The sequence below is a fragment of the Pseudocercospora fijiensis genome (assembly GCF_000340215.1).
Source record: "Pseudocercospora fijiensis CIRAD86 unplaced genomic scaffold MYCFIscaffold_1, whole genome shotgun sequence".
NCBI lineage: Eukaryota > Fungi > Ascomycota > Dothideomycetes > Mycosphaerellales > Mycosphaerellaceae > Pseudocercospora > Pseudocercospora fijiensis.
The window spans coordinates 5,500,005-5,523,591 of NW_006921532.1; the positions used below are offsets into that span (position 1 = coordinate 5,500,005).

General features: G+C 52.0%; 10 protein-coding genes across 10 annotated transcripts; 5 read left to right on the forward strand and 5 right to left on the reverse strand.

The window, feature by feature from the left end:
- Positions 1 to 134: 134 nt before the first annotated feature.
- MYCFIDRAFT_83918 (uncharacterized protein) lies at positions 135 to 1,547 on the reverse strand (the record flags this gene model as incomplete). Its single annotated transcript, XM_007922370.1, has 1 exon — positions 135 to 1,547. One exon carries the CDS (start codon positions 1,545 to 1,547, stop codon positions 135 to 137), a length of 1,413 nt encoding a protein of 470 aa, XP_007920561.1.
- Positions 1,548 to 1,580: 33 nt separating this feature from the next.
- On the forward strand, positions 1,581 to 3,903 carry MYCFIDRAFT_206019 (uncharacterized protein; the record flags this gene model as incomplete). The annotated part of the gene is made up of 16 exons (XM_007923291.1): positions 1,581 to 1,621; positions 1,673 to 1,679; positions 1,714 to 1,754; positions 1,791 to 1,858; positions 1,883 to 1,915; positions 1,961 to 2,013; positions 2,042 to 2,048; positions 2,088 to 2,144; positions 2,168 to 2,228; positions 2,259 to 2,277; positions 2,312 to 2,318; positions 2,345 to 2,672; positions 2,716 to 2,742; positions 2,774 to 2,953; positions 2,993 to 3,057; positions 3,092 to 3,903. The coding sequence occupies 16 exons, from the start codon at positions 1,581 to 1,583 to the stop codon at positions 3,241 to 3,243; spliced, it is 1,146 nt and encodes a 381-aa protein (XP_007921482.1). The 3' UTR covers positions 3,244 to 3,903.
- MYCFIDRAFT_209811 (uncharacterized protein) lies at positions 3,078 to 3,903 on the reverse strand. Its single transcript, XM_007923292.1, has one exon. The coding sequence runs from the start codon at positions 3,719 to 3,721 to the stop codon at positions 3,272 to 3,274; it is 450 nt and encodes a 149-aa protein (XP_007921483.1). The 5' UTR covers positions 3,722 to 3,903; the 3' UTR covers positions 3,078 to 3,271.
- Positions 3,904 to 5,007: 1,104 nt separating this feature from the next.
- MYCFIDRAFT_83916 (uncharacterized protein) lies at positions 5,008 to 6,908 on the reverse strand (the record flags this gene model as incomplete). The annotated part of the gene is made up of 2 exons (XM_007922369.1): positions 5,008 to 6,520; positions 6,580 to 6,908. The coding sequence occupies 2 exons, from the start codon at positions 6,906 to 6,908 to the stop codon at positions 5,008 to 5,010; spliced, it is 1,842 nt and encodes a 613-aa protein (XP_007920560.1).
- Positions 6,909 to 9,409: 2,501 nt separating this feature from the next.
- MYCFIDRAFT_125577 (uncharacterized protein) lies at positions 9,410 to 10,549 on the forward strand (the record flags this gene model as incomplete). Its single annotated transcript, XM_007923293.1, has 1 exon — positions 9,410 to 10,549. One exon carries the CDS (start codon positions 9,410 to 9,412, stop codon positions 10,547 to 10,549), a length of 1,140 nt encoding a protein of 379 aa, XP_007921484.1.
- A 408-nt stretch (positions 10,550 to 10,957) lies between these two features.
- Positions 10,958 to 11,707, forward strand: MYCFIDRAFT_43766 (uncharacterized protein; the record flags this gene model as incomplete). Its single annotated transcript, XM_007921771.1, has 2 exons — positions 10,958 to 11,224; positions 11,276 to 11,707. 2 exons carry the CDS (start codon positions 10,958 to 10,960, stop codon positions 11,705 to 11,707), a joined length of 699 nt encoding a protein of 232 aa, XP_007919962.1.
- A 637-nt stretch (positions 11,708 to 12,344) lies between these two features.
- MYCFIDRAFT_53683 (uncharacterized protein) lies at positions 12,345 to 15,286 on the forward strand. The gene is made up of 4 exons (XM_007921885.1): positions 12,345 to 12,425; positions 12,488 to 12,524; positions 12,585 to 12,909; positions 12,977 to 15,286. Exons 1-4 carry the CDS (start codon positions 12,420 to 12,422, stop codon positions 13,920 to 13,922), a joined length of 1,314 nt encoding a protein of 437 aa, XP_007920076.1. The 5' UTR covers positions 12,345 to 12,419; the 3' UTR covers positions 13,923 to 15,286.
- Positions 13,492 to 15,286, reverse strand: MYCFIDRAFT_209812 (uncharacterized protein). The gene has a single exon (XM_007923294.1). It carries the CDS (start codon positions 15,216 to 15,218, stop codon positions 14,517 to 14,519), a length of 702 nt encoding a protein of 233 aa, XP_007921485.1. The 5' UTR covers positions 15,219 to 15,286; the 3' UTR covers positions 13,492 to 14,516.
- Positions 15,287 to 16,352: 1,066 nt separating this feature from the next.
- Positions 16,353 to 18,417, forward strand: MYCFIDRAFT_60526 (uncharacterized protein). Its single transcript, XM_007922026.1, has 3 exons — positions 16,353 to 16,647; positions 16,724 to 17,052; positions 17,133 to 18,417. The coding sequence occupies exons 1-3, from the start codon at positions 16,437 to 16,439 to the stop codon at positions 17,268 to 17,270; spliced, it is 678 nt and encodes a 225-aa protein (XP_007920217.1). The 5' UTR covers positions 16,353 to 16,436; the 3' UTR covers positions 17,271 to 18,417.
- A 486-nt stretch (positions 18,418 to 18,903) lies between these two features.
- On the reverse strand, positions 18,904 to 23,031 carry MYCFIDRAFT_104497 (uncharacterized protein; the record flags this gene model as incomplete). Its single annotated transcript, XM_007923295.1, has 6 exons — positions 18,904 to 19,633; positions 19,877 to 20,207; positions 20,286 to 20,888; positions 21,030 to 21,410; positions 21,456 to 21,756; positions 21,802 to 23,031. Coding segments are annotated over 6 exons (3,576 nt in total), but the record flags the coding sequence as incomplete, so codon positions are not given.
- Positions 23,032 to 23,587: the final 556 nt, after the last annotated feature.

Consider the following 23,587-nt stretch of genomic DNA (forward strand, 5'->3'; position numbering starts at 1 on the left):
CTTGGTAGTCTGCGTCGAAAAAAGGAGCGATGATACCGGCCGTGTACAGTCGCGCGAGGAGTGGTCGAGTGATCGCAGCATACCAAATTTTTCGTTTTGTATACCATGGTCATTCGATCTATGCGAGAGGTCTTTTACTCTGCCACGTTCGTTCCCGCATTCATCATCATGTCTCCAAACAACTCATGTAAGTTCTCGGCTTTACTCGTCACTCCCCCAGCCAAATCCATCTTCTCCAACAACTCATCAATCGACTCTTGATTGCTTTGCTGGCCTGAACACCGATAGAAGAATCGCTCGCCATGTTGATGCAGAGCATTATGGTCCTTGCCTTGCTGGTCGCAGCGGCAGAGGTCAAGGAAATTGACCGCGCGCTTTATCCACTGGCGCACAAAGGCAGCAATACCTGGCGGGAGAAGATGCAAGCCCTCATCGCCGCCGAGAGCGGATGTAGCCTCGTCAAGCAGAAATGCAAGCAGATCCCCAACAGTGCTCGCCTCTGGCTGGCTAGGTCCATTGAAGCGCAACTTGAAACGTGTCGCAAGCTTCCTGGCGTGGTAGGAATTTGCAAAGCACATCGATCGGGGAATGATCGATTTAGGCGCTTTGAGTGAATCCAAGGTCGCGTCCAAGGCCAGCAAGATCGTCGAGTGCGTGAAAGTCACGACACTCTGCTTGTTGATGCAAATGTCTAATTTCTTCCAAAGAAGGTTCCGCTTGAGGAAGTTGGCCCGGCAAACATCAATCTCATGCTTGATGGCAATCTCGCGCATGTCTTGGTCAGTCAAGATCTCCGAATCACAGAAGCATTTGCTTGCCAGGCATTCGTTGGCAGTCATAATTTTCAGACCTGCCAAGTTGATTGGGGAAATGTGGCCGCATGGCAACACGGCTTTGACCACACCTTTACCAGACAGGTCGACGAAGGTATTACTGGAGGCCAGACGATCGTTAAGCAAATCGCCAGGAGTGCGTTTTATAGCAGATGCCCATTCTGCGTCCCAATCCAGAGCTTCTGCTTCGAGATCAGCATCTGGATAGGCTTTCTGCAGGTTGTCCCACACATGGTAGAAGGCCATATCGGACTCGCGGCAGATCAGGTGCTCAAGCATGCGAATCCACTTGTAAGTGCCCGCGAGTCTGAGCAATACAGCTTGTTGGACAGAAGTCAGCTCGAAGCGCTGCTTGAATTCCATCGCACCGCTATGGTAGGTGACCAAGTACCTCCAAACAACGGCTCCTTTGCTGCTATCAAACGCTGCCACGAATCGTAATGACGACGATCCTTGGACCGTACAGAGGTTTTCGACAGCAGTGATTAGGCCTGTGTGCGAATCAGGAGTTACGAGTCGTTGCTGTCGGGTCTCGGGCGGTAGGAGAACGTAGAAGTTGGTGCTGAAAGCATCGCGTAGCTGGTGATCCTGAGGTGGTTGGTCGCGATATGCCACGTCCTTTGGCACTTCCAAGATCGGAAATTGAGCACTTGCAGGTAGGAGCTCGCATGCTGGGTAATGGAAGTTCAAGACATGCGGTGTTTCTGTATCCATAGCGCTCACAATAGCTTGGACGTTCAGGATGGTATGATGCGTTACCAGCCAGATGCAGATCGAGCAGTGGTGAAGTCGGAAGGTAAGGTAGGTTTGGAAGAGGAGTGACCAACCAAGACTTGAAGGGGAAGAGTGCTTAGAAAGTGAATTGGGATAAATGTCGTAGCAGGTGAATGCCAAGGAGAGCAACAAGTCCTCTAGGTCGAGGTGAACAAAGCCATTGTTGTCCGATTATCGGGCCAGTTTTGTAAGAAGAAATAGAGCGTGCCTAAAGCAGGTTTACAGTGCTGCCGACTGTATCTGGGTCGAGGGTGATGTGCACCGATGATGTTCAGGCGGATATAGAATTCGCTCGGAAGGTGTATTAGGTCACATTATCGTTAGACACCTCTAGAGCTCCTCGATATCGTCAGTCCAGCTTAACAGATTCTGGAGAGTAGGGCGACAGACTGTTGGACCAACTTTTGTCCTCTAGGGCAAGAAGGCAGGATTAGAATCGACGTGACAGTCATTTTTGAAGCTTAATAAGTGGTGGCTAAGTGGGCGATGACGGGAGCGGTGACTCCGGGACTATAGCCAATATTGACAGAATGCACCGTGATCTGATGGAACGTAGTGAGTCCGGCATACGGCCCAAGATGCCGTTTCCTGGTTACAAGATGGTGATGGTTATCGAGAGCGGTTTAGTACTTAGTTGCAGATGCGCGGGAGTTTGCGGCACAAGCGTATGGTGATTATTTGACGGCACTTCCGCATGTATAAAGGGTATGAGTTGCAAGGTCCATGAAGTTACTCAGGAATACCAGATGGTGGAAGTGGTAATGTCATATTCCTGGCCGCGGAGGTGCACAAGCAAAGTTTAGGCCACTGCCAGTTAGCGAACCTCTTCACAGACATCAAGCAGCGGAAGACAACGAGATCAGTTTCATCTCTAAGTACCATCTACCACCAGCCCAAGATGCCACCAAAGACCATCAGAGGAGGCAAAATCGTCGCCCAGCAGCCACAACGAGGCAACATTGTAAAAGAGACGTACAACGCCATCACAGACCCCGAGAACCGAAGCGTAGTAACTGCTCTGGCATTTTTCGTGGTATGCGACCCATCAACAGCTGGGAAGCAATAGTCACTAAGTACTGCAACAGGGCGGTGTCGCATTTCTGCATAGCAGCTGGAGCGAAATTCTGCTTCCGCCGTGAGACATGCAGTGATGAACGTGCGGGCAGATTTGAGGCTGACTTTGCGACAGGATCTAAGTACTTAGCCCCAGCATCTCGCGATTACGACTATGAGTGTACACCAAGAGAGGGAAGATGGACGTGTATGATACGAGGATGTTGCATTCCTGGTGTGAATGGCGCAGAAAAGGTTTCGAGTAGGGAAACGCATTGCCATGATGGGCGGAAGTGCAGAAAGGAGCTACCGGTATTGCGTCTACTGGTTAGCCGAGAGAGCAAGGCGGAACGAGTATTGCTTGAACGATCCTTTTCACCTGTTGAGGCTAAACGCCGTGATACACGGGAGGCAAGCCTGATTTTCCAAAGCCTTTGAAAATACTACGAGTGAGACCTTGAACCACGACCCCAGATGCCCATGGTTGGTGCATTCGTGGGCTCTGTCGCGACGACTTGAAGGAACATGGGTCGAAGTAGCCAAACACTTCTATGAACGTTACATTACACTGATATACACATGATGTGCTGTCGCGCGCCATACACCCACACTCATGCTCCAGCCACGCTCTCCGGCACAGCGAAATCCTCCTGCTGCAACTTCGCGTCGGCACTCGTAGAGGCATACACCCTCTTATCTCCATAGAACTTGTACGTGTTGTGCTCCTCGAGGTTCTTCACAGTATACCGCACCTTCAGCAGGTTGGTGGCTTTGTCGATGTACGCCGCCACCTCTTGCGTCTCGCTGGGAGCTCCGTCACATTTCTTGTAGTCCTGGTTCTCATCCAGGCCGCCTGAGCATGTTACCGGGGTTTGGAGTTCGGGGTGGTTCTTGTATTCTCCTTCAACGGTCACGTTGAAGGACCAGTGGCAGCCTGCCGAGCAGCCGTAGACGAACTTTGTGACGTCGTATTGGGAATTGACTGGTGGTGCGACGTCTTCGAATGGGGAGGCTGAGGCAAGGGTTGAGGCCGCGACGGCGAGGATGGTGGCTGTGCGCATCTTGAAGTATATGTTGTGATAGTGCACTGCTTCTTCGGCTGTCGCAAAATGGTTTCTGTGGTGTGCGAATCGTCTGCGAATGCCTGGTGTTAATGGTGAACTCTGCCTATCTTCTGTAAGCTGACTCCTTATGTGCGGCTCTGATACGGGGTGCAATCTCCCGGCCTGCACATTTTGGACGCAGAAGGGGAAATGTCGAAGTTGGCTGTATACAGACCCCAGCAGTCTGCAGGCCATCATGGGGTGTTCTCACAAGCATCTTGAAGGAAGGCAGGGACGCTAGTGGCTTGGCAACAAGGAGCTCAGACTCCTGGACTCCCTATCAGCGGTAGCACAGCCCTTCTCACACTTTCGACTTCTAGCAGACAGGCGGACTTCAGCAGCAGCTTTTCGACCATCGACCACAGCTGTTGAATCATGAACTTCCACAGTCCAAAGCACAAGTGTGGCGGAAAGGAAGTTTGTCGGCGAAGATGGCAGACAGCAGCATCTTGGAAGCGATGCCAAGATCATTCCGATGCTGGCCCTCCTCATACAGCAAGCAGATAAAATAGCTGGCACGTGCGTTCAGAAAACCAAGCAGAGCGCTCCGACCTCTGTCACCCCGCACAACACGACGATTGAGTCCGCTGATGCCGGGCGTAATCGACTTGATTTGACTTCACGCATTTCTCGGCCAGCTTCAGCGATGTCACGTGATCACGCCTGGAAGGCAAGCTCTGGAGCCTCGCCGACGAAGTGTGCCCATGGACGCTGAAAGAAGTACGACACTCGCCTTCAGCATTGAACAAGTACGACGACGTATTCGAAGCTGTCGGCACACACCGGTCCCATCCCCTTCCGGTGCCTCTGCAACGAGCGCGACCAGTCAACCCGTCCATATTATATGTCCGTTTGCATATGGGCGTAGAACATGAAGTGCCGCTGAAGCAGTGTGATACATGCAATCGGCTTTTCGACAGGATCGATGGCACCGTGACAAGTGCTGTGTCCAGCTCAATGGGAATAATTGCGGAGCTGGGTTTGAAATTGTTGCCCGACCAAGACTTCAAGATTGCTAGAGGAAACAACGAACAGTTCGAACAGTTCATGGAAGCCTTGGTACTTGGCCAGCTTCCTCGAAAAAATCGACGTTCATGTGCTAGATTGGTCGGGAACCCAGTAGAATTCAGCCTCATCATAGAATGGGGGTAAAAGAACTCGATTCCAACGTCTCGCACAGTGCACAGTGCGTCCATGGTATAGCTGGGATTGGAGATTAGACACCTCAAATTTCATGTCTCTAATCATTTGCGGCACTCCCACTCAACATGTATCTTCATCTCCAGATCGTTCTGTTCCTTACACTGTCTCGCCAATACTTTCTTCATTCTGCGCAGACTAGGACGTCCAAGTTGGTTATCTCGAATAATGCGGCAGTCGACCTTTGGTCCTTCGATTTTCGTGATCGTTTCAAAGGCCAATTCTTTGATCCGCATGCTACGTAAAGGCGTAGGCATGTATCGCTCGACCAAGCAGAAGAGATCCTCTACCAACGCACAGTCCTCCATCGCGAAATATGTCGGAGGACCTACGTCCATGCCCCAGTCGATGAGAATCTCTGCATTCTCGAAGATGTTCGCCGAAGCCTGCCCCGAAGCATTTCCCGAGCTACCATCCTCCAACGCATTACTCATGAGATTATTCTGCTCCAGCTCTTTAGGGGTTGATTGATGCGCAGGGATTGCAGCAGGATGTTGTATAACGGATATGCTCTCAGTATAATCTGCGGCGGTGCCATTGGTCGAAGGCGATGGTCCCATAGCCTGAAGAGTCGCAGAGGCAAGCAATGCGGAATCGAGGCCAGCAGAAGTCGTTGGACGAACTGAGCTGGCATAACTACTGGTCTTCAAAGGACCTGAGACGGCCGTGAACAGTTCAGAGACCCTAGCATCGAGGTCGGACAATTTTGGAGCTGGTTTTGGTGTCTCAGATCGATACAGATGGCGGGTAGGGGTCGTGTCGTGTCCTGAGCCGCTCTGAAGTGGTTTGGTCAGCGCATCGTTGGAAGGGCCCTGTTGGTCGCGCTCGCATTGTTGACTCCCGCAAGATAAAGGTACAGGTATGACGCCTTCGAAGTCGTCGCTCAACTCAGTCGTTGGGATAGTAGATTGTGTCGAACCACATTTTGGTTGATCTCCGTGATCTGTGGAAGTGGCATTCGCAGAGATGGGCGTTTCATTTCTCTTGTGAGTAGAAGCAGCAGTCTGGCGAAGAGAGCTGAGTTTATTTGGGGAATTGATATTCACTTTCTCCAACGGGGTGTATTGCTGTGAAACGAAAGCCAGCTTTGCAGGTGGGATGAACAAGGTGACCATGAGCGTTGAAGAGGTTGACTTAATGCCTGAGACGGCATGCTCAGCACGAGTGCGCTTGGTCTGTGGTGCTTGGTCCGCGGCAGAGCTTTGTCGTTTGCGACGCGACGCGCTTCTGCCATCCAAACGCTGTAGGAATGCCGACGATGCTCGCGAGGACCGTAAGCCTCGCGATCGCTGTGGGAGTTTGATCTCAATGTCTTCCGAATCTGACTCCGAAGGACCAGTACTCTCCTCAACATCCGACTGTTGCGAAGTACATGAGCTGAAATCGCTCACCTCTGAGGACTCAAGTCTTGAACGAATGCTCGTGCTTGATGATTTGCCACGTGCATGGGGTGTCCAGTCGGGCAGCGGCCCCCTGGGCTTCACCATGCCATTCCGAACATTCGAAACTCGCCTGACGACTTTCTGTTTGATCCATTTGTGAAATAATTCTTCCAACCTTGGGGCTTATGTCAGTGGGAATGATCAACATGAAGGCAATCAAAGCTCAAGACTCACAAAGTTCTGTCCTCTGGTACGGAGTAGAAGAGATTCCGCGTGTAGAAGCCCTCCAGATCGTTGTCGCGAGCATTTGCAAGATAGTCGAACCTGCCGTTGGAATCAGACCACAGTCGCGGACCCAAATCTGCATATGCTCTGTCAAGATCTTGCCTCAGAGGCACTGACAAAGCGACTATGTTGCTGGGTAAAGTTGAATACTCGTCAACGATACGCTCAATCTCAACCTGCAGGTCTCTAAGCGGGCCTTCATGAGCACATCTCTTCTTTGTTGGGGACTCAAAGAAGCCCAGTTGTCGTTCCAAGTCGCGATTTGTGATTCTAGCCATAGTGAGTGGTGTTGGAGTTCCAGTAGATCCAAGCGTGTTCGTAACGATGTCGAGCAAGAGACTGCTGAGTCCTACTAGATTCCCAGGTGAGCCATGCACCATGCTCCACTTGATGACTGGCGATGGCAGGAATGGACTCGCGCAGCAAGCGTTGCATCTATGACCCAGTCTAGTTCCACATCGAGCGCCTCTAGCGACGTGGAAGTATGCAGGTCTAGGAAGGCTCGTTTCCTTTAAGTCACCGCGAGCGGTAAAGCGTGTCGAAAGCAAACACGACGTGTTCTGCGTTCGCATCTCTAAGAGCAGGTCTGCGCGTATCCATCCCCCAAACGAAGTCCGTGGTTAAGTCCGTAGAACTGCTGTATAAGATCTAGGGGATCTGGTTGGTCGAATCCGCTTTGCATAAGTTAGCATAGACGTGTTTTGTATAAGAACTCCACCAGAATCCTAGTTTTGCCGACGAACGCTCCGAGGCAACGAGTTTTTACAGGGGATAGAATTCAGATAGCTCTCATCACGGCCCTCTATTGAGTCGCAGACAGTCGCCGTGATCCCTGCCACGGTGCCACCACAGCTTCTGTCGTGATCAACAGCGATCTCCCCCATCCTACAGCCGGGGAAAAACGACTAGGAAATCGTAGATAGAACATGCTTCAGTTGATCGTTTGCATATCCGATCTCGTTCACCGTCTTAGTTTGCACGCGGCCCAAGACTTTGCGTGACTTCATTGCTTATCATTGTAGCGGCTATGACTGCCTAAGTCAGGCTCATTCGCATTGCGGCCTAGAGGTAATTGTCCAGTAGTAGCTGTTGGTCAAGCTGTAGATGAAATGGAAAGGCAGAAAGAGAAAGGATGGCGCAGCTGGGGATATTCTAGTCCAGATCAAGACTTGGCGCTTGAAGTGGGTCCTATCCATTGAAGGCTTAACACAGTGCTCCTTTATCGAAGTTCTACTTTGTCTTCGTCTTATCAACTCCTTGAGCAGCAAAGCGGCATACTGCCTCTCTTCAAGCACAGATCGATGAGATCTTAGCCAATCCGACCGAGTTGAAGTTGATGCTAGACCACAATGCCCTTGCATGGCTGTGAACTCTCCGTTCCGCCTCACTGAGTTACATCCATAGACAGCGGAATTGCCCTTGTGAAGGGGCCTATGGACAATTCGCCCATTGCAACCAGCCGGCGATCTTCAGTTCCTAGCTCTACTCTATGTCGACACCCTACCGTAATTTGGAGATGCGTTGAAATCTACAACATCCACACCTTTATCGACTCTTCCAACGGACGTCCAGACGGTCGCTCTGACTTGGAATTCAGTATACAATGAACACTGGACATTCAACGACGGATGGGGGCCATTGTCAATCAAATTCTTGCGTCACTCCTCTCAAACACTGTCTTTCAAGTCGAAGCATATGATAGATATGTATACTACAAAAACAGTTCGGTTGAGGCACTAACGAAGCATTCTGATAATGAAGCAAATAGGGTCAAACTCCATCGCATAATAAGCCGAATGCCTGTCACTCATATAAGCACTCTCTCTCACGCGAAACTCTGGGGAAGCAGTCCGAACTCTCCATCACGATCCAGAAATAGCCAAAGTCTAATAAATCCATGTCAAAGTTTGGAAAAGCACACTCAAATGAAAAATGCCTTCCGTGGATCACCGAGGGAGTCAAACACATGGCGTCTCGCGAACAAAGCCGACAGAATCTGATGAGACGCTCGCGCGTGAAATAATCCTACACACTACTGTAGCAAGGAAACGATGAAGCTTCGCTCACTGATTCGTCAGAGCCTCACCTGTACAGTGTCACCATGCTACGCGCAGTCAAGTCCCTCACCAAGATTCATCTGCATCAGAGACGCTCCAAACTGGGTACCACGACTTCTACTCAACGCGATCATACCCTACGCACTGCCAGAGGAACTCTGATTGGGATCGAGGTTCGAGATGCCGGCGCTGGTCCTCCCATATATCGTCGCTACACGCGCATACGGTACGCGCTCCCGCCGACGGGTGACCGCCGATGGAAGAAGCCAGAGCCGCTGCCGGAAGATTGGATCTTCTCGGATGGCAATAACCATCCAAGAGATTACAGGTCATTTGGAGCGATATGTCCGCAGCATGCCATGGGCCCAATCGAAGGCAAGACGAGGCTTTGGGAAGACGTGGTCTGCAATCTCCTCGACGAGGACTGCTTATTTCTCAACATTTGGGTACCGGTAGGAGTGGGAAAGCCGGTCGGGGGCTGGCCGGTACAGTTCGACTTTCCTGGTGGAGGCTGGCAGTGTGGACATGGCATGCAGCAAAACTTCCTCGACCCGATCGATGTGTTCCGCGAAAGCAGAGACTGCCCTCGCATCGTGGTATCTGCCAATGCTCGGGTTGGCCTATTCGGCTTCCTGGCAAGCGAGGACTTGGTCGACGATGGCTGGAATGAATCGCTCGGCGTCAGCGATTCTGCAGGCAATTTCGGGCTCTGGGATCTTCGAATGGCGCTGGAGTGGACCCACGAGAATATTCACTTGTTCGGAGGAAACGCCAAGAATATTACTGCCGGTGGCTATGGCCCAATGACTGCTTTCCAGGTTCACTTTGACGCGTATCAGCCACCTGACAAGCGCATCATTCGTCGATCCTACATGTTTAGCGGAGCTGTGAGCGTCCAGCCGGAATCTGCAGAGTCTCCGAAAACGCAGAAGCAATTGGATGAGATCTGCGAGCAGCTCATGATCGATCGCAACCTGCCTGCACGAGATAAGATGCGTTTGCTCAGAGGTGTGTCGAGCGACAAGCTGATGGAGGTCATCAAAATTCTTGAGCCGGAGTTTAAGCCAGTGACAGACGGACAAGGCGGCTTCGTGCCTGCATGGATGATGCAGTCTTTGTGGAGCGGAGAGTTCGGCAGGCGATTGAAGCAAAGAGGGTTTCAGCTGGTCATTGGAGATCCGAGCGATGAGAAGGCGATATACGACCACTGGGCTCGCAGTCGGTACCGGACGGCAAGGGTGATCAATAGTCGCGACGCTTTGATGGCTAAGCTCAAGACACTGTATCCTGATGATATATGCCAGCTGCTACTCAAGAAATATGCCAACAGCATTATGGACTGGGGCTCAATGTACTGCGAGATCATCGCTGACGTGCAATGTCATGCTGCTGTACGCGGATGGGCTCAGTGCTTGTTTTATGGAGGCATGACCACACACGATGTTTTCAGGTACCACATCGCATGGCGACCAAAAGGCTTCGACGAGTATATCAATCCAGGCACTGGAATCTCGCACGTAATGGATGCGCCCATCTGGTGGTTTACGGGCTGGAGAGCTGGCTTCACGAGAAAAGACAAGCATGACGTTTTCGAATTTGTCACTCCATTTGGTCGGTTCCTGAAGGGCGACACATCCACCGAGATCGGCTGGTGCACTGAACAAGAGTTTGAGGTCCGTCTTTTGACCGCCGATGGTTCCGTCGCCACTGGCGAGGACCCCTTCTGGGTGAAGAAACTTGACATCTGGAGAGCGCTTCGTGACGTCCATCTCTGGCGAGGTACTACCAGAGAGGAGCACAAGAAAGGCACCAAGAACGACGTGATTGTCACCGAAGACTATCACAGCATGCTGACTCCGTAATATAACGCGGAAGCGGGATTGCGAGGTTTGAGTTCGTTTGAGGTCGACCAGGATCCTCCACCAGCTCCATGTCACTGATGTCAGTGCGTGGCGGTCAAAAAGCTCATCAAAGCTTTCCATATACTCCAAAGGTTACCAGGCTACGCTGCACCAACTGGGATTTCTGGCAGGAGCTAACTTTCGTGTGAATTGCGATAGTTTTCGGGTGTTGTTGGAGAGCGCCAGATTGAAATGACGACTCAACTTGGCATACACCAAAGTGGTCTTCCAACACAGCACTGCATGAACGCTCGACCTTCCGACGCCTCCTTACGGCCTTCCACCGGCTTTCCCGACGGACTGTCCTCTGTACGGCCGAGTGAACAGACACCAAGGTCGCAGCACAGTCACGACAACCGCTGAGCCGCAATGACACGGCTCGTCGACCAAGACCGGTCAGTGCCCATGAGAGATTTAAGAGTGTGCTGCGTCGGGCTACCGAAAACCGGAAACGCCAGCCTTCTGGACGCTCTGACCAAACTAGGCTATCGCGTATACCATGGATTCGATGCAGAGCACAGCGGACGAAGAGATATGGATCTATTGAACGAGGCACTGGAGATCAAGGCGAAAGGAGGAGCCGATGCGAGACCGTACCGCAGGAAAGAGTTCGATAAGATCTGGGGCGAATACAATGTGAGTATGGCAGTGTGCACGGTCGCTGCACAGTTTTGCTAAATCTGTCAGGCCATCATCGGTCTCCCGGGCTTCGCATTCGTCGATGAGCTGATCGAAGCATATCCGAATGCGCTCTTCATCCTCACCGAACGAAACGTCGACGACTGGCACCGCGATATGCAGGAGGATGTTTTTGCGGAAGTCGACTCGTGGTCACTGTTCTGCGAGTCCCTGTACGATTCTTGGCATGCACGACCATTCCAGCGTCTGCTCAACACGTGGTGCCAGATGTTCTGCCAGGGAAAGTTCGGAAACGGGGCGAAAGAGGCGTATATGGACCATGTGATGCATTGTAAGAAGGCAGTGCCGCCGGAGAGACTCCTCACGCTGAGGCTAGAGGACCAGGAGGGCTGGCAGCCACTGTGCAAATTCCTGAAGAAGAGGATCCCGAACGAGCCTTATCCTGACGGTGATGGCGAGCACGAGGGGAGGAGGAATTGAGCGAGCGGGGGTGGAAAAGTGTTTGACAAGCCATAGTCGTAATTCCTCGTGTGTCGATTGATTCCATGCTCGCTCGATCCGAGCAGGGATGTATGCTCCGTGACTCCGCGTGTGGAAGTGCTCGTGTTGTTTCCTAACCCAAGTGAACTACTGCAGTCCGCTCACGCCCCGTACAGATCTCGGCTTTCGGCACTATGCATGCATGCTTGTGCCCGACATTTCTCTTCCGTTGTTGTTGTTCCCGCCGGCCAAGCTCACGTATGTTATCCTCGAAACTACTAACTACTCCGCGTATCCTGTGCGAGCATCGTGGCCATGCGATCGCCACGCACGAACGAGACAACACCTGAATGAGCCTCTGCAGGCCCGTAATTTCTATGATCATCCCGAGGCAAGGAAGGCCATGCCAATGAAATTGGACGAGCCTCAGCATGCTGGACGGGTGCGTCGTGCAGCCACTGCCACTGCGCAACAGGCGGAGGAACGTCGCGTAGACACGCCCCAATCCTCCTCCGGCGTCGATCGCAGCACCCATGACTCTGGCTCGACCGAGAAGACATTATTCCCAGAACGAGCCTCCCATCGGCCTCGCTTACACTCGCGACAATGGAGCCATAGCAGTATCACCAGAAGGATATTGCATCCTCATGAGCACATTCACGAACTTCACTTCAAGGAACGCATCCGCCATTTCACATGGACGTGGTTCACTATGACTGTGAGGGACAATGTCTTGCTGGCCGAGAATGTGCTCGAATGCTGATCCATGTACATATACAGATGGCCACTGGAGGCGTGGCCAACACTCTTTACCAAGGTGGGTACACATATCCTCCAAATCCAACGCCGAGCCCTTCGCTGATCCCCTCTCTTCCAGTACCCTACCGTTTCCCCGGCTTGTACGCCATCGGCTGCTTCTTCTTCCTCTTCAACATATGCCTCTTCGTCTTCAACCTGACCATGATCTCCCTACGTTTCTACCACCACCCGTCGACCTTCAAGAACTCTCTCCTCCATCCCACCGAATCCCTCTTCATTCCAGCTTCCATCATCTCCATCGGGACAATCCTGCTCAATGTGAGCCAGTACGGACTCGACTATTCAGGCGACAGCAGGGCATGGCTGCTCAGCACCATGAATGTGCTGTTTTGGGTGTACTGTGGCCTGGCTGTCATCTTCAGTGCTGGCATTTATTTGATCCTGTCAGTTTTCCAAATCTTTCGAAGCGACGAGTCTCCGGCCAGAGCTAACAAAGTGCCTTCCTCTCAGCTGGTCGACACAGACTTTCACAGTCGCACAAATGACTCCAGTTTGGATCTTTCCTTGCTATCCTTTGCTGGTCATTGGTCCCCACGCTGCAACTTTGGCCAAACATCTCATGAATCGGAGCCTTTCCGCCTTACACATCATCGTCGGTGGTTTCGTATTCCAAGGCATCGGCTTCTTGCTTTCTCTCATGATCTACGCTTCATTCATCTACCGGCTCATGACACAAAAGCTTCCGCAAGAGACGTTGCGCCCTGGAATGTTCGTCTCTGTGGGTCCTTCAGGCTTCACGATTTCTGGCATAGTCGGCATGGGTAATACATTGCCAAATGTCGTTGGTAAGGACTTCATGGGCGAAGGGATTGGGGAGCTTGCAGGCCAAGTGAGCAAGATCGCCTCCGTCTGGTTCGGTCTTTGGCTGTGGGGCTTAGCAATGTGGTTCTTCCTCGTCAGCGCAGGAGCACATTGGTCTTGTGTTCGCGATCGCCGCATGACGTTTGCCATGACTTTCTACTCCTACGTCTTCCCGAATACCGCACTCACCACGGCGACGTTTGCCATCGCCAAAGCTCTCAACAGTCGGGTGATTAGGATCCTAGGATGCGCATTCACCATCATCATCATCTTCATTTGGCTTGGGGTGTTTGTGATGATGATCCGGGCAGTCAAGCACAAGGACATTCTGTGGCCGCAGAAGCAAGAAGATCGAGAGGAAGGAGGTTGGAAAAAGACCAGTGACGAGGCGAAAGCTTGTTTGGATCTTAGGCGATGTCAAACTGAGCAAGAAGAGGGCGTCACTGGTACGGATCCAACAAGTCTAGGAACCTATGCCACTCCGACTGTCGGACCCGGCGAGACGCCGACGCTGAAAGTGAACGGGAGTTTGATCGATCAAGAAACGAACGTACGTGGACGAGCTGAGAAGCAGAGAAATGATAGCATGGTATGACAACAACAACAACAGCAGGACCACCATGTAACGATGCAACAATGATGAGATGAAAAGACTCAAACGAATTCTCGGAGGAATTATCACGGCGGAGGAGTGAATGGCCGCCGCGTGGGCAAAAGACCGAAGAGATGTCATTCTGCATGCAGAAGGACTGCGGTGTACAAATGAAATGTCCAGTCTATTTACCACGCAAGTTACGACTTTCCTATATAGCGGCACAAAACCAAACGCTCCAAGTCTTAGAAAGAACGCTCATCATAAATCAATCAAACAGAAACCCTCATTCTAGTACTAAAGGCAAAAATCTGCTACATGTATGCTTTGGGGATCTGTTTCATATCGAACCCGCTTCCAGCAGGCTTGCACGTTGAGGCTAGTGGTTGTTCGCAAGCTCATCAGAGTCATGGTCGTTGTGTTCGTGTGCCCAGTGGTTGCTTGCTTCTTCTCCAGGACCCCATGTCCATCACCCGATAAGCTTTCTTTCCACGGCGCTTACACACGTGTGGTGCAAACTTTCGTCCAGCTCAGCTCTCAGTCGTTTCGACTTGTTGACGACGACAAAGTTGTTGAAAGATTCCATCTGCCGAAGTCCTATTCCGACCAATGTCGTTCCTCAATGCGTTCGAAATCTCCTTCGCATACAGGCTCGCGCTTGAAGACGTTCTTGAATGAAGACATGAAGCGTTTGACGAAGCCGGGAGAATCGGCGCCCTTGGTGTTCTGGAGATTTCCTCTGCTGCGAGGATACTCCTGCTGTCGAGATGCCATGGTACCCGGGAAGGCTGGCGCAGGTTTCACTTGTGGTTCGGCAATCGAGGTGGTGTGTTGGGCTTGCTTGTAGTCTGGCTCGTTGTGGAGAGGTTGCTGTGGTGGTGCATGCGCACGGTTGTTGACGAAAGCTGGGACTTGCGGTGCCGACTTTGGTCCTTGTGGAATCTTGATCGATTCGTAGGGTGATTTCGTTGGGGGTGCTGATATAGGAGCAGGCGGGATATAGACTCGCTCTCGGCTTGTATTCCACCCTACATCATTCTGCGGCGTCAGAAATCCGTTGGAATGTTGGCCACGCCCGATATCGTCTGTGTGCTGCGCAGCGTTCGCATCGAACGGCTCTTGATGTTTGACATCGCGCAAGGGTGATCTTGATCGTGTCATGGGCGGAACACGCACAAGAGTGTGTCCGTTTTGCTCCCAGGGTGGTAGTCTTGGGTGTTCGTGATGCCTCAACTCGTGGTATGCGGCATGGTCGTTACGCCATGTGTCAGGCACCGCGCGCTCCAAAGTGACAGCCATTTTGATAGATGCTCAATCTGCGAGAGTAGTCTGTGAGTGTTTTTGGAAGATGGCCGCGAGTAGGCCGCATCGCAGTACTAGACTTATCCTCCAGAGAGTTTCAGACCCAGAGGCGACCTGCAGAAGATCAGGCGCCGCAATGCTGGCCCCGAGCAGCGCACGTTAGGTAACGTTGCGTTCGAGCATCCCGGAGAAAGCAGGCATCATGATAGGGCTTAGCTAGGTGGTCAACACGGTATGTTCAGCAAGAACATGCGACCTGCTATATTTGATGAAATCGGCAGATGGAAGGGAACAATGGGGGGAACAAGCGCGTGCGAGGTCGTCTAAGTGATTGTTTTCACTGGATGATCTGGCTATCAAGCCTGCCACACGCGAGTGCTGAGCGGCAGTATGGATGCTCTGAGGTGCGGCCGCATGAGGCACAGGACCAAGTCACCAAGGGCCAGCGTAGCCTGCGGCGTAGAAGGCCAAGGGTCAGCGTAACTTGGCCTGCGGCGCCGAATCTGCCTGGGCGGCAGACTGTTTGTAGGCAGCATATCTTCTCACCTAGAAATCGAATGAAGCCTTTAGCAAATAACGCTTTTCGAGGCATATGGGCAGACTCTCGTTTGGCGGGGAAGAAGGATGCATATATATGCCTCGGTATATATCGTGTGAATGGAGGAGGAAGAGCAGCACCCACTTCTGCGCTTCGTTCAGCAACGACCGCAACCAGGCAACAAGGCACACCGGGACTAGCCGCCGCCGCCGAACCTTCATCCTTCTCGCCACTCTTATTTGTACCGCACGCAAGCATTCCGTCAGCATCTTCCCAGCCGGCGCCTATTAATCCTGCACTTGTGGAGCCAAGCCCAAACATGCTTCTATACAGCTTGTCTCTCACAAGCACCTTCACGGCCGGACCGACGTCTTGGCCTTGCAATGCCCAGTCGCCACGCACTCTTGCGTGAAATCACACCCTCACCCACGAGGAATCTAGCAGTGTAACTGTGTCCATCGCGCGCAGCATGGAGTGCACAGCTGTGATGATGGTGAGGCACTTCGAGGGTGCTGTGGTGCGGAAATGCAGGAAAGGAACTCTGATAAAGCATAGTATCTCTCAGGGACACCTCCCCCAACTACGCATTCATTGAGCCCATCAACACCGGCAGCAGAAGAATTCTGCCCCAAATCACGAAATCAAACCCAGCAGATTCGAGATTCCACACAGAAAGAATGAGAGGCCCAATACCCAACTTCTTGGCAATCACAGCCTTCCTTCAATCCCTCACCTCAGCCCACATGGTCCTCACCTATCCAGGCTCCCGAGGAAATAATCTCCACCTGAACGGCACACCACCCGCCTTCAATCCCGAAACAGTCGGAATCGACTACTACGAGAACGGCACGCTTGGTTTCCCTTGGGGAATGCAATGGATGCACCCATGTACGCAAGCAATCTACCGCAAAACTTTCGCCAAAAAGGAAAAAAAAAGAAAATCACTAACTCACCATTCACCCAGGCGGCGGAATGTCTCTAACACACAACCGAACCCTCTGGCCCGTATCAGGAGGCGCCATCTCCGTGCAACCCGGGTGGTTTCCGGGGCACAAAAAAGCCCTCTTCTACATCAACCTCGGGATCTCAGAACCCGGAGAATTCTCCCCTCCACCACATTACATGAACAATCTCGTACAAGCCTTCCAAATCATCGGGCCGAGCAATGTGGTGTACATGGCACAGTTCTGTCTACCTGAGGTCAAAATCCCTCCGGAGCTGGGATTGAAGAAAGGGGATAATGTCACGATCCAGGTGATTGAGACGGCGCAGCACGGGGCTAGTTTGTATACTGTAAGTTTATGGAAACGACGATAGGGGGAGAGAGAGAGATTTGAGATCAAGATTGCTGATTTTTTTTTTTTTGGTTTTAGTGTGTGGATGTGACATTGGCAGATCCCGAAGAGGTCGTGCCCGTGACACCACAGAATTGCTACAACACTTCGAATCTGGAGTTCAGGAATGTTTATACCGCTCCGATTCCGCATGATCATGTGCAGGGGTATAGTTAGGTTGTGGGACGATCGAACATCGGATTCCGGGTCTGGCCGGCATCGTTCAGCCAGGACAGTTGCCACGTTCCAGCGCTTCGACTAGACCTTACCTACGATCTCAAGTACGACGCTTCAGTCTCCACGACCTCACCGAGTACCGCAACGCTTACCGAAGACGATGATCATCGGCCAGGAACGAATAGGGAGCGACAGGTTAAGATGCATCGCACCATCTACCAAATCCTATGCTGATCGTCGCGTCACAAATTCTCGAGAATAGACAGGTCAGATTTCGAATCGGGGGATGAAGAATTCGGTGATCTAAAAGGACGGTGTGATGCCCTCCCACCTTTTCTCGTCCAAGAAAAAAACTGTCATTGAGCAAACATGGGTCATCGTAATCTATATTACTATCAAGCGATCTAATGTATGTATCTATCGTATGTACACAGCAAGCCTTGCGACTCAAAACAACGGTCGTATGTACAAGATGACGTCTTCCACGTTTTAGTGATTACTTTCCGTCCTTTATACAATGGTCTTCAGCGACAGCGGTCTTCATTCAGTCGACATCATCCTCATCCACCACATCTGGATCCTCAAGCAAGATAGTCTCAGTACAAAAGTGGACGTCTTCTTCTTCTTCATCCTCCCCCTCAAAGGTTCTACAATCACCATCTTCTTCTTGCCCAGTAGCTTTATGACAACGAGGAATGGTAAAACGTGGAAAGTACCGGTGGTGCAACCTCAGCCGACTCGAACGACCACATAAAATCGATTTGAGCAAGATTCGGCCAAGGAATGTCTCAATCGAAGGAAATGCTGAACTGTGCATTGTCATCATGCAGGCGCCTCGTGCATTGCGGAAAGAGAGTAATGGCGAATCGGTCTTCAGTAGCCGACCCTGAGAGTCTGACCACTCACTAGTGAGTGCTGTGGAGTGAGATTCACATTCAGATAGTGGCGAAATAGCCCGAACAGTGGATGTCGACTCAGTCTGACCAATAGGAGTCGTCTTGGCCCATTCAATGAGACGTCGGCTCTCACTTTTGTTTTTGAGCAGCGCCAAGGACGTCTCTCGAATCTGCTGTCCTCCAGGACCGTCGATGGTGGGAGGTGCATCGCGAGCAATTCCGCGACGAACTTTCCGCACCCGGATGATTGCACACGCCCTGTCCGCAAGTTCAGAAGCTAACGCTCGCAGTCCTGTCTGGATGTGATCCTCCATGTCGGTTTTGTTCAATGGAGCAAGCACAGCAAGGCTGACTGGCGGCTCGGATCTATACTGATGGTGATCGTCAGATCGGATACGAAGGTACCGTTGTATCGAAGCTCGAAGCGCGGCAACCCGCCTTTCTGCGTCCACAGATGCTAGTCTCAATTTCCTCCTCCGGATTATCTCTGCCATTTCTTCTCGTGGTCGTCGAGGAAACGGAGTAGGCATATCCGACAGCTCAACATCAGAATCGACTCGTGTCAACTCGCCAGCAATGTCCTGATCATCCTCCTAGTGTGCTGGTGCAATCTGGCTATCACCTTCAGCTTCGGATCTCACACTCTCAAACTCCTTGGTCTTCTCGGCTTCCGCATCCGCCTCCGCGTGTGCGTCGTCTGCTCCATCATGAGACAAAGTGTTGGCAAAAGCTTGCGGGTGACGCTCGGATAGATTGATCGCCGTGAAGGATTTCGGCAACTTCACCATCTGAAATTTGTCGCGAAGTGTCTGGAGTACCTCTTTCCATTCACCGTGCGCCGTCAAGGATCGGCGAGGAGCGCAGCCAATGCAGTGCTTGCTGTCAAGTTGCACATCAAGGGGATCGAATGTATGACAGCCGGGGCTTATCGTGATGCGGATGCTGTATGTGTATGGTGCTTGAGGATCATTCAAGGCACAAGCTTCGGGGTCTTCGGATTCGTAGAGCTCGAAGCAGATCTGAGAGAGGTAGTCAAGCTCAGGAATGGCATTGCGTGCAATCTTGGTCTGAATGCCGCCTTCCAGAATGCAATTGAGGAGCGTGTAGATATGCGATTCTTTGGTGAAGTAGATGAACGACTTGGCGTCGTCAGAAGCTTGGGCCTCTTCCAAATCTTTGACAATCTCCTTAAGTAGAGGCAAGGACGTAAGAAGACCAATCTCGAGCTTCTCGGTGTCTGTAATGCCGTACTCCTGAGGACCGATGAAATCGAACAGGACTTTTGATAGCTTGTAGAGCTCGTTCAATTTCTCCAATCGCAGATCGTTCTTGACTTTGCTCTGTGCTGCTTGTACATTGCCCTTGTAAAGATTGAAATAGCTTGCTGATGGATCCTCGGAGGCAGTTGTAGCAGGTGCGCCAGCTGGAGGAACGGCCAAGTTCTTCGTAGCAGCCATGAGATCAGCGCTCTTACGCCTGAAGCCCAGCCGCTGTGAAAACGTTGGTTTTGTGCTTTCAACATCTTTGGCATCTTTCTTCGGCCGGGACAGATTGCCAGTGCTAGTCTCCATATTGGATGCAGCAGTATCACTTCGCTTTGGTGGCGGAAGCTGTAGTGTGTCCATGCCTGCGAGATCACCCTGAGTCGGATCGAGACCAGTGGCGGAGGCGTCGCCTGCAGGCGCTTGTCCTTCGTGGGTGTCGGCGAACTCCTCTCGCATGTTCTGACTTTCGGTACGCTTTAGGCAACCTCCAGCTTCTGATTCATCGTCTTCGCTCAAGATCGATTGGCTAGGAGTGAACACCCATTCGAGAAAAGGCCTGTTGTGAAGAGCATCGAACTTCATGGTGTCGTAGAGCTCGCTGACCTTGCTAGGATCGACCTTCTCGGCATCCGTGAATTCGTTAAATAGCTTTTCCCATCGCTCCTTGAATAGCTCAGCATCTTCCCCTGTGCACCAACGTGGCTGAATGATGTTTGCCTGAGCTTCGGTCGATGAGATGTCTGTGCCGTTTTTGGAAGAAGGCGAAGGACTCTTGGCTCCAGGAATACCGTTGGCGAGTCCTGATTCGTTGCCGCGATTGGCTCCGTTCGGACTCTTCTGAATCTTCTCCAGACTAGACACAGCTTCTGAGCCTCGAAGTCTAGTGAAATTGTATCGCATGACTCTGCGATGAAACTTCATTAATTCCACGACGCGGCGCACGACGAGATATGGCTCTGGCGTGCCATCTTTTGGCCAAGCAAACTGCTCTGGAGCCTGATGCCCTTTACGAAGCAGGCCTTTCAGCTTCTTCTTGACTCTGTCCATCTCATCCTTGGCTGCGTTTGAATCATCGAGCAGGTCCTTACGCACACGGATCTGCTCGGGCTCGACCTCTTTTTGCTCCAAGAAGGCCGCAGCAAAGATTTGCGCAGAGGTCGTCACTCGGCGCTCAGATGATGTATATATGGATACATCGTCGAGGACGCAACGATTCATAAGCAGCATGTCGTTACGCATGTTCTCGCCAAGGTCTGTTGCTTGGTACCTCGCAGAGTGCGTGGGCTCTCCTCCCCATTTCATGACGAGCTGCAACTTGTCCAACACGAGATTCTGATCAGCAGCAGCGTGTCGCGACATAGTGATCTCCGGTATAGAATCACTCCGCGACATAGCTCGCGCTCCTGGTGGACCTGTCGAGTCGTTGACCTCAGCAAACTCTACCGGTCTCGTCGGCTCTCCTAATGTGTCGACGCCAAGCTTCTTTCGCCATTCTTCCGCGTCGCTTGGCTCGGTGGACTCGACCATAGGAACACTCTGCTTGCGCTCCTTCTTCTCCTTCTTCTCCTTCTTCTCCTTCTTCTCCTTCTTCTTGTCACCATCCTCACCATCCTTCTGATTCTCGTCTTGCTGCTCGTCTTTGCCCTCCTTCGGCTTCTTGAACATGGGCTTGATTTGGACTTTGGTCCCCGGCCAAGCGCCTTTCTTGGCAAGTGCGTTCTGGAGCGTGCGTAGCTTGTTCATATCTTCGACACCTTCCGACATGGCTTGGCGCACGGCTTGCTGGACACTATGCAACGCGGCTTCGCCGACGAGGAGAACTTCTTCCTGATGACCCTTCAGGAGGTCGACGAAAGGCTTGGTATGGAAAGTGAACTTGAACTTCTGCTTTGGCGTACGGTCAGCATGTCTGATGACTGCCACCATACCTTTCAGCTTCCACTGGCTTTTCGCGGCTGGAGCTGGGAGTATAGAAGGTGCTTCGGAGTAAGCGACAGATTCGAGATCCGAAGACACAGGACGACCATTTTCTTCATTTTTGAGGTTGTCGATGTGCGACGGCACAGCGGGTGGAGGTAGAACATGCTCGCTCTTATCGTTGTGTAGGGACCGCGCACGGCTACGCAAAGATCCTGAGCGCTCTAGATCACGCTCCAAAGTCGATGGGGATGTGATTGGACTAGTTGTACCGCTTGGGCTTTTGATCGAATGTGGATGTCCGACCTTGTGAGCTGCATGATGGACATGGTCGCGGAGCTGAGAGATGCTTCTACTTCTCAAGACGTCTTTGAGCGCCCCACGATGACCACTAGTCGGAGCCTCGCCCTCTCTACCAAACGTAGGCTTCTTTTGCAGGGAGCCATCGGGCACGGAAGTTGGTGGCAGCATCATTCGTCCATGGTCTGGATCTTCAGGCTCGACCGGAGTCGCGCGTCCATCCCACTTCATCTTCTCGCTGATGAACATGCCCTTGAGGATTCTTGCAGCATTGTCGTAGTAGTCATTGTTATCCTTGACAAAGCTCCAGCCATTGACATCGATTACGAAGCTCTGATTGTCGACTCTGAGAAGGTCAAATCCACACACTCGCTGACCAAATCCTCTTGCAATCTTGGCAGCCATGACGCGCTCTTCGGCAGTCAGCTTCGTAACGTAGCGGATTTCCTTGCCATTCGGATTACGCTTGACAACACCATCCACCACGGGAGACTTGCGGGTTTCAGCATGGCAGAAGTCTTCGCCGACCGTGTAGGCCTTCACATCCTCGGCATTCTCCACCTTAAGGAACTGCTCGTAGATGTACGATCCATCTGGTTCCGTTATGGCCTTGGGAATGACTAAGCTGCTGTCCTTTTCGCTGGATTTGTTGTTGATCTTCCGGAAGAGTCGTCGACCGCCTCCACCTTGAGATTTAGGATAGTAGATGTTGATATTGTGGTCTTCACCACTGGTGGGCTTTTCAACGAAAGGCTTGCGCAATTTCTTGCCATCTACCACGAGAGTATCGTTATCTTCTTCCATGTGTACATCCATGGGAGGTGGACAGCCACCACCGCGGCCGTCTTCAGATCCAATCAATTCGACCTGAGTAAGCTGCTTCATTCGTGCGGCAATGTCGGCCGTCAGTGCGACTGGCCCACCATCGCGATTGACCTCAAGGCGTTCTGGTGTCGGTACACCCAGCTTATCCAATATCATCAGACACATGCGTCTATCCCACAGCACAGTTTGCATTGGTAAGTCATTTACGCAAAAAGGTCGACGCAGCTTAGCGTATGCAATAGCTTTTTCCAAGGGAAAGCCATCGCTGAAGAAGGATATAAGGAAGTCGCAAACCGGCCAATTCTCGACATTCTCGTCGAGGATGACTTTGTCTCCGAAGATGATAACATCGAATTCATTATCCTTACCAACGAGTCGGTTGAGGATATTCCTAGAAGGCTTGCTTCTGGCTTTGGAATCTAATGCGCAAATTCCAATGGTTCCAATCCTGTTGGGATGATTACTGTTCAATGTCGAACGATCCATAGATTGCGCGGCGCTGGTCGGGTTGCTGGTCGACACTCGTGCAGATGTGCCAGGCGTCCTACCGCGAATGGTCCGACCCTGTCTTGACTGTTGTTGACTGGGCGGCGGCGCCGGCGGCGAGGAAGGAGTGTTACTGAGGGAGCCTGACGAGTTGCCAGACTGGGCGCCTGAATTGTTGTGTATGTATGCATCTCTTAATGGTCCGCTCAGCGAAGGCGACAGAGCTCCATCCTTGCTCTGTGTGGTGACGGAAAGGGTTTGAGTGGCGGTGGTGGTGCGATCGGAGCCTTCTTGCTTGGCTGTATCTTCAGGGTCAGTCTCAATGGCCGCTTCCAGCGCATCAAGGACACACAAACCATCATGGTCCGAAGCCCCGCCCACCGAGCTTGGGCCTGGGGTAGCATGTCAGTATTTCGAGTATATGCAGCAATGCTTTTGTGTGATACATACCACTCGTCATGGCACTCTTCCCACTGCCGTATAGCGAAGAGAAAGACATTCTGTGGCTGTCCAAGTCGGCGTCTGTTCGTCTCGTGCTGCTGGGAATGCGGGAGTCGGGGAGAGTGCCTTTGCGAATTGCTTCGAGGGCACCCGCGATCTCGTCGGAATCGGCCATGTTGGAGCCAAT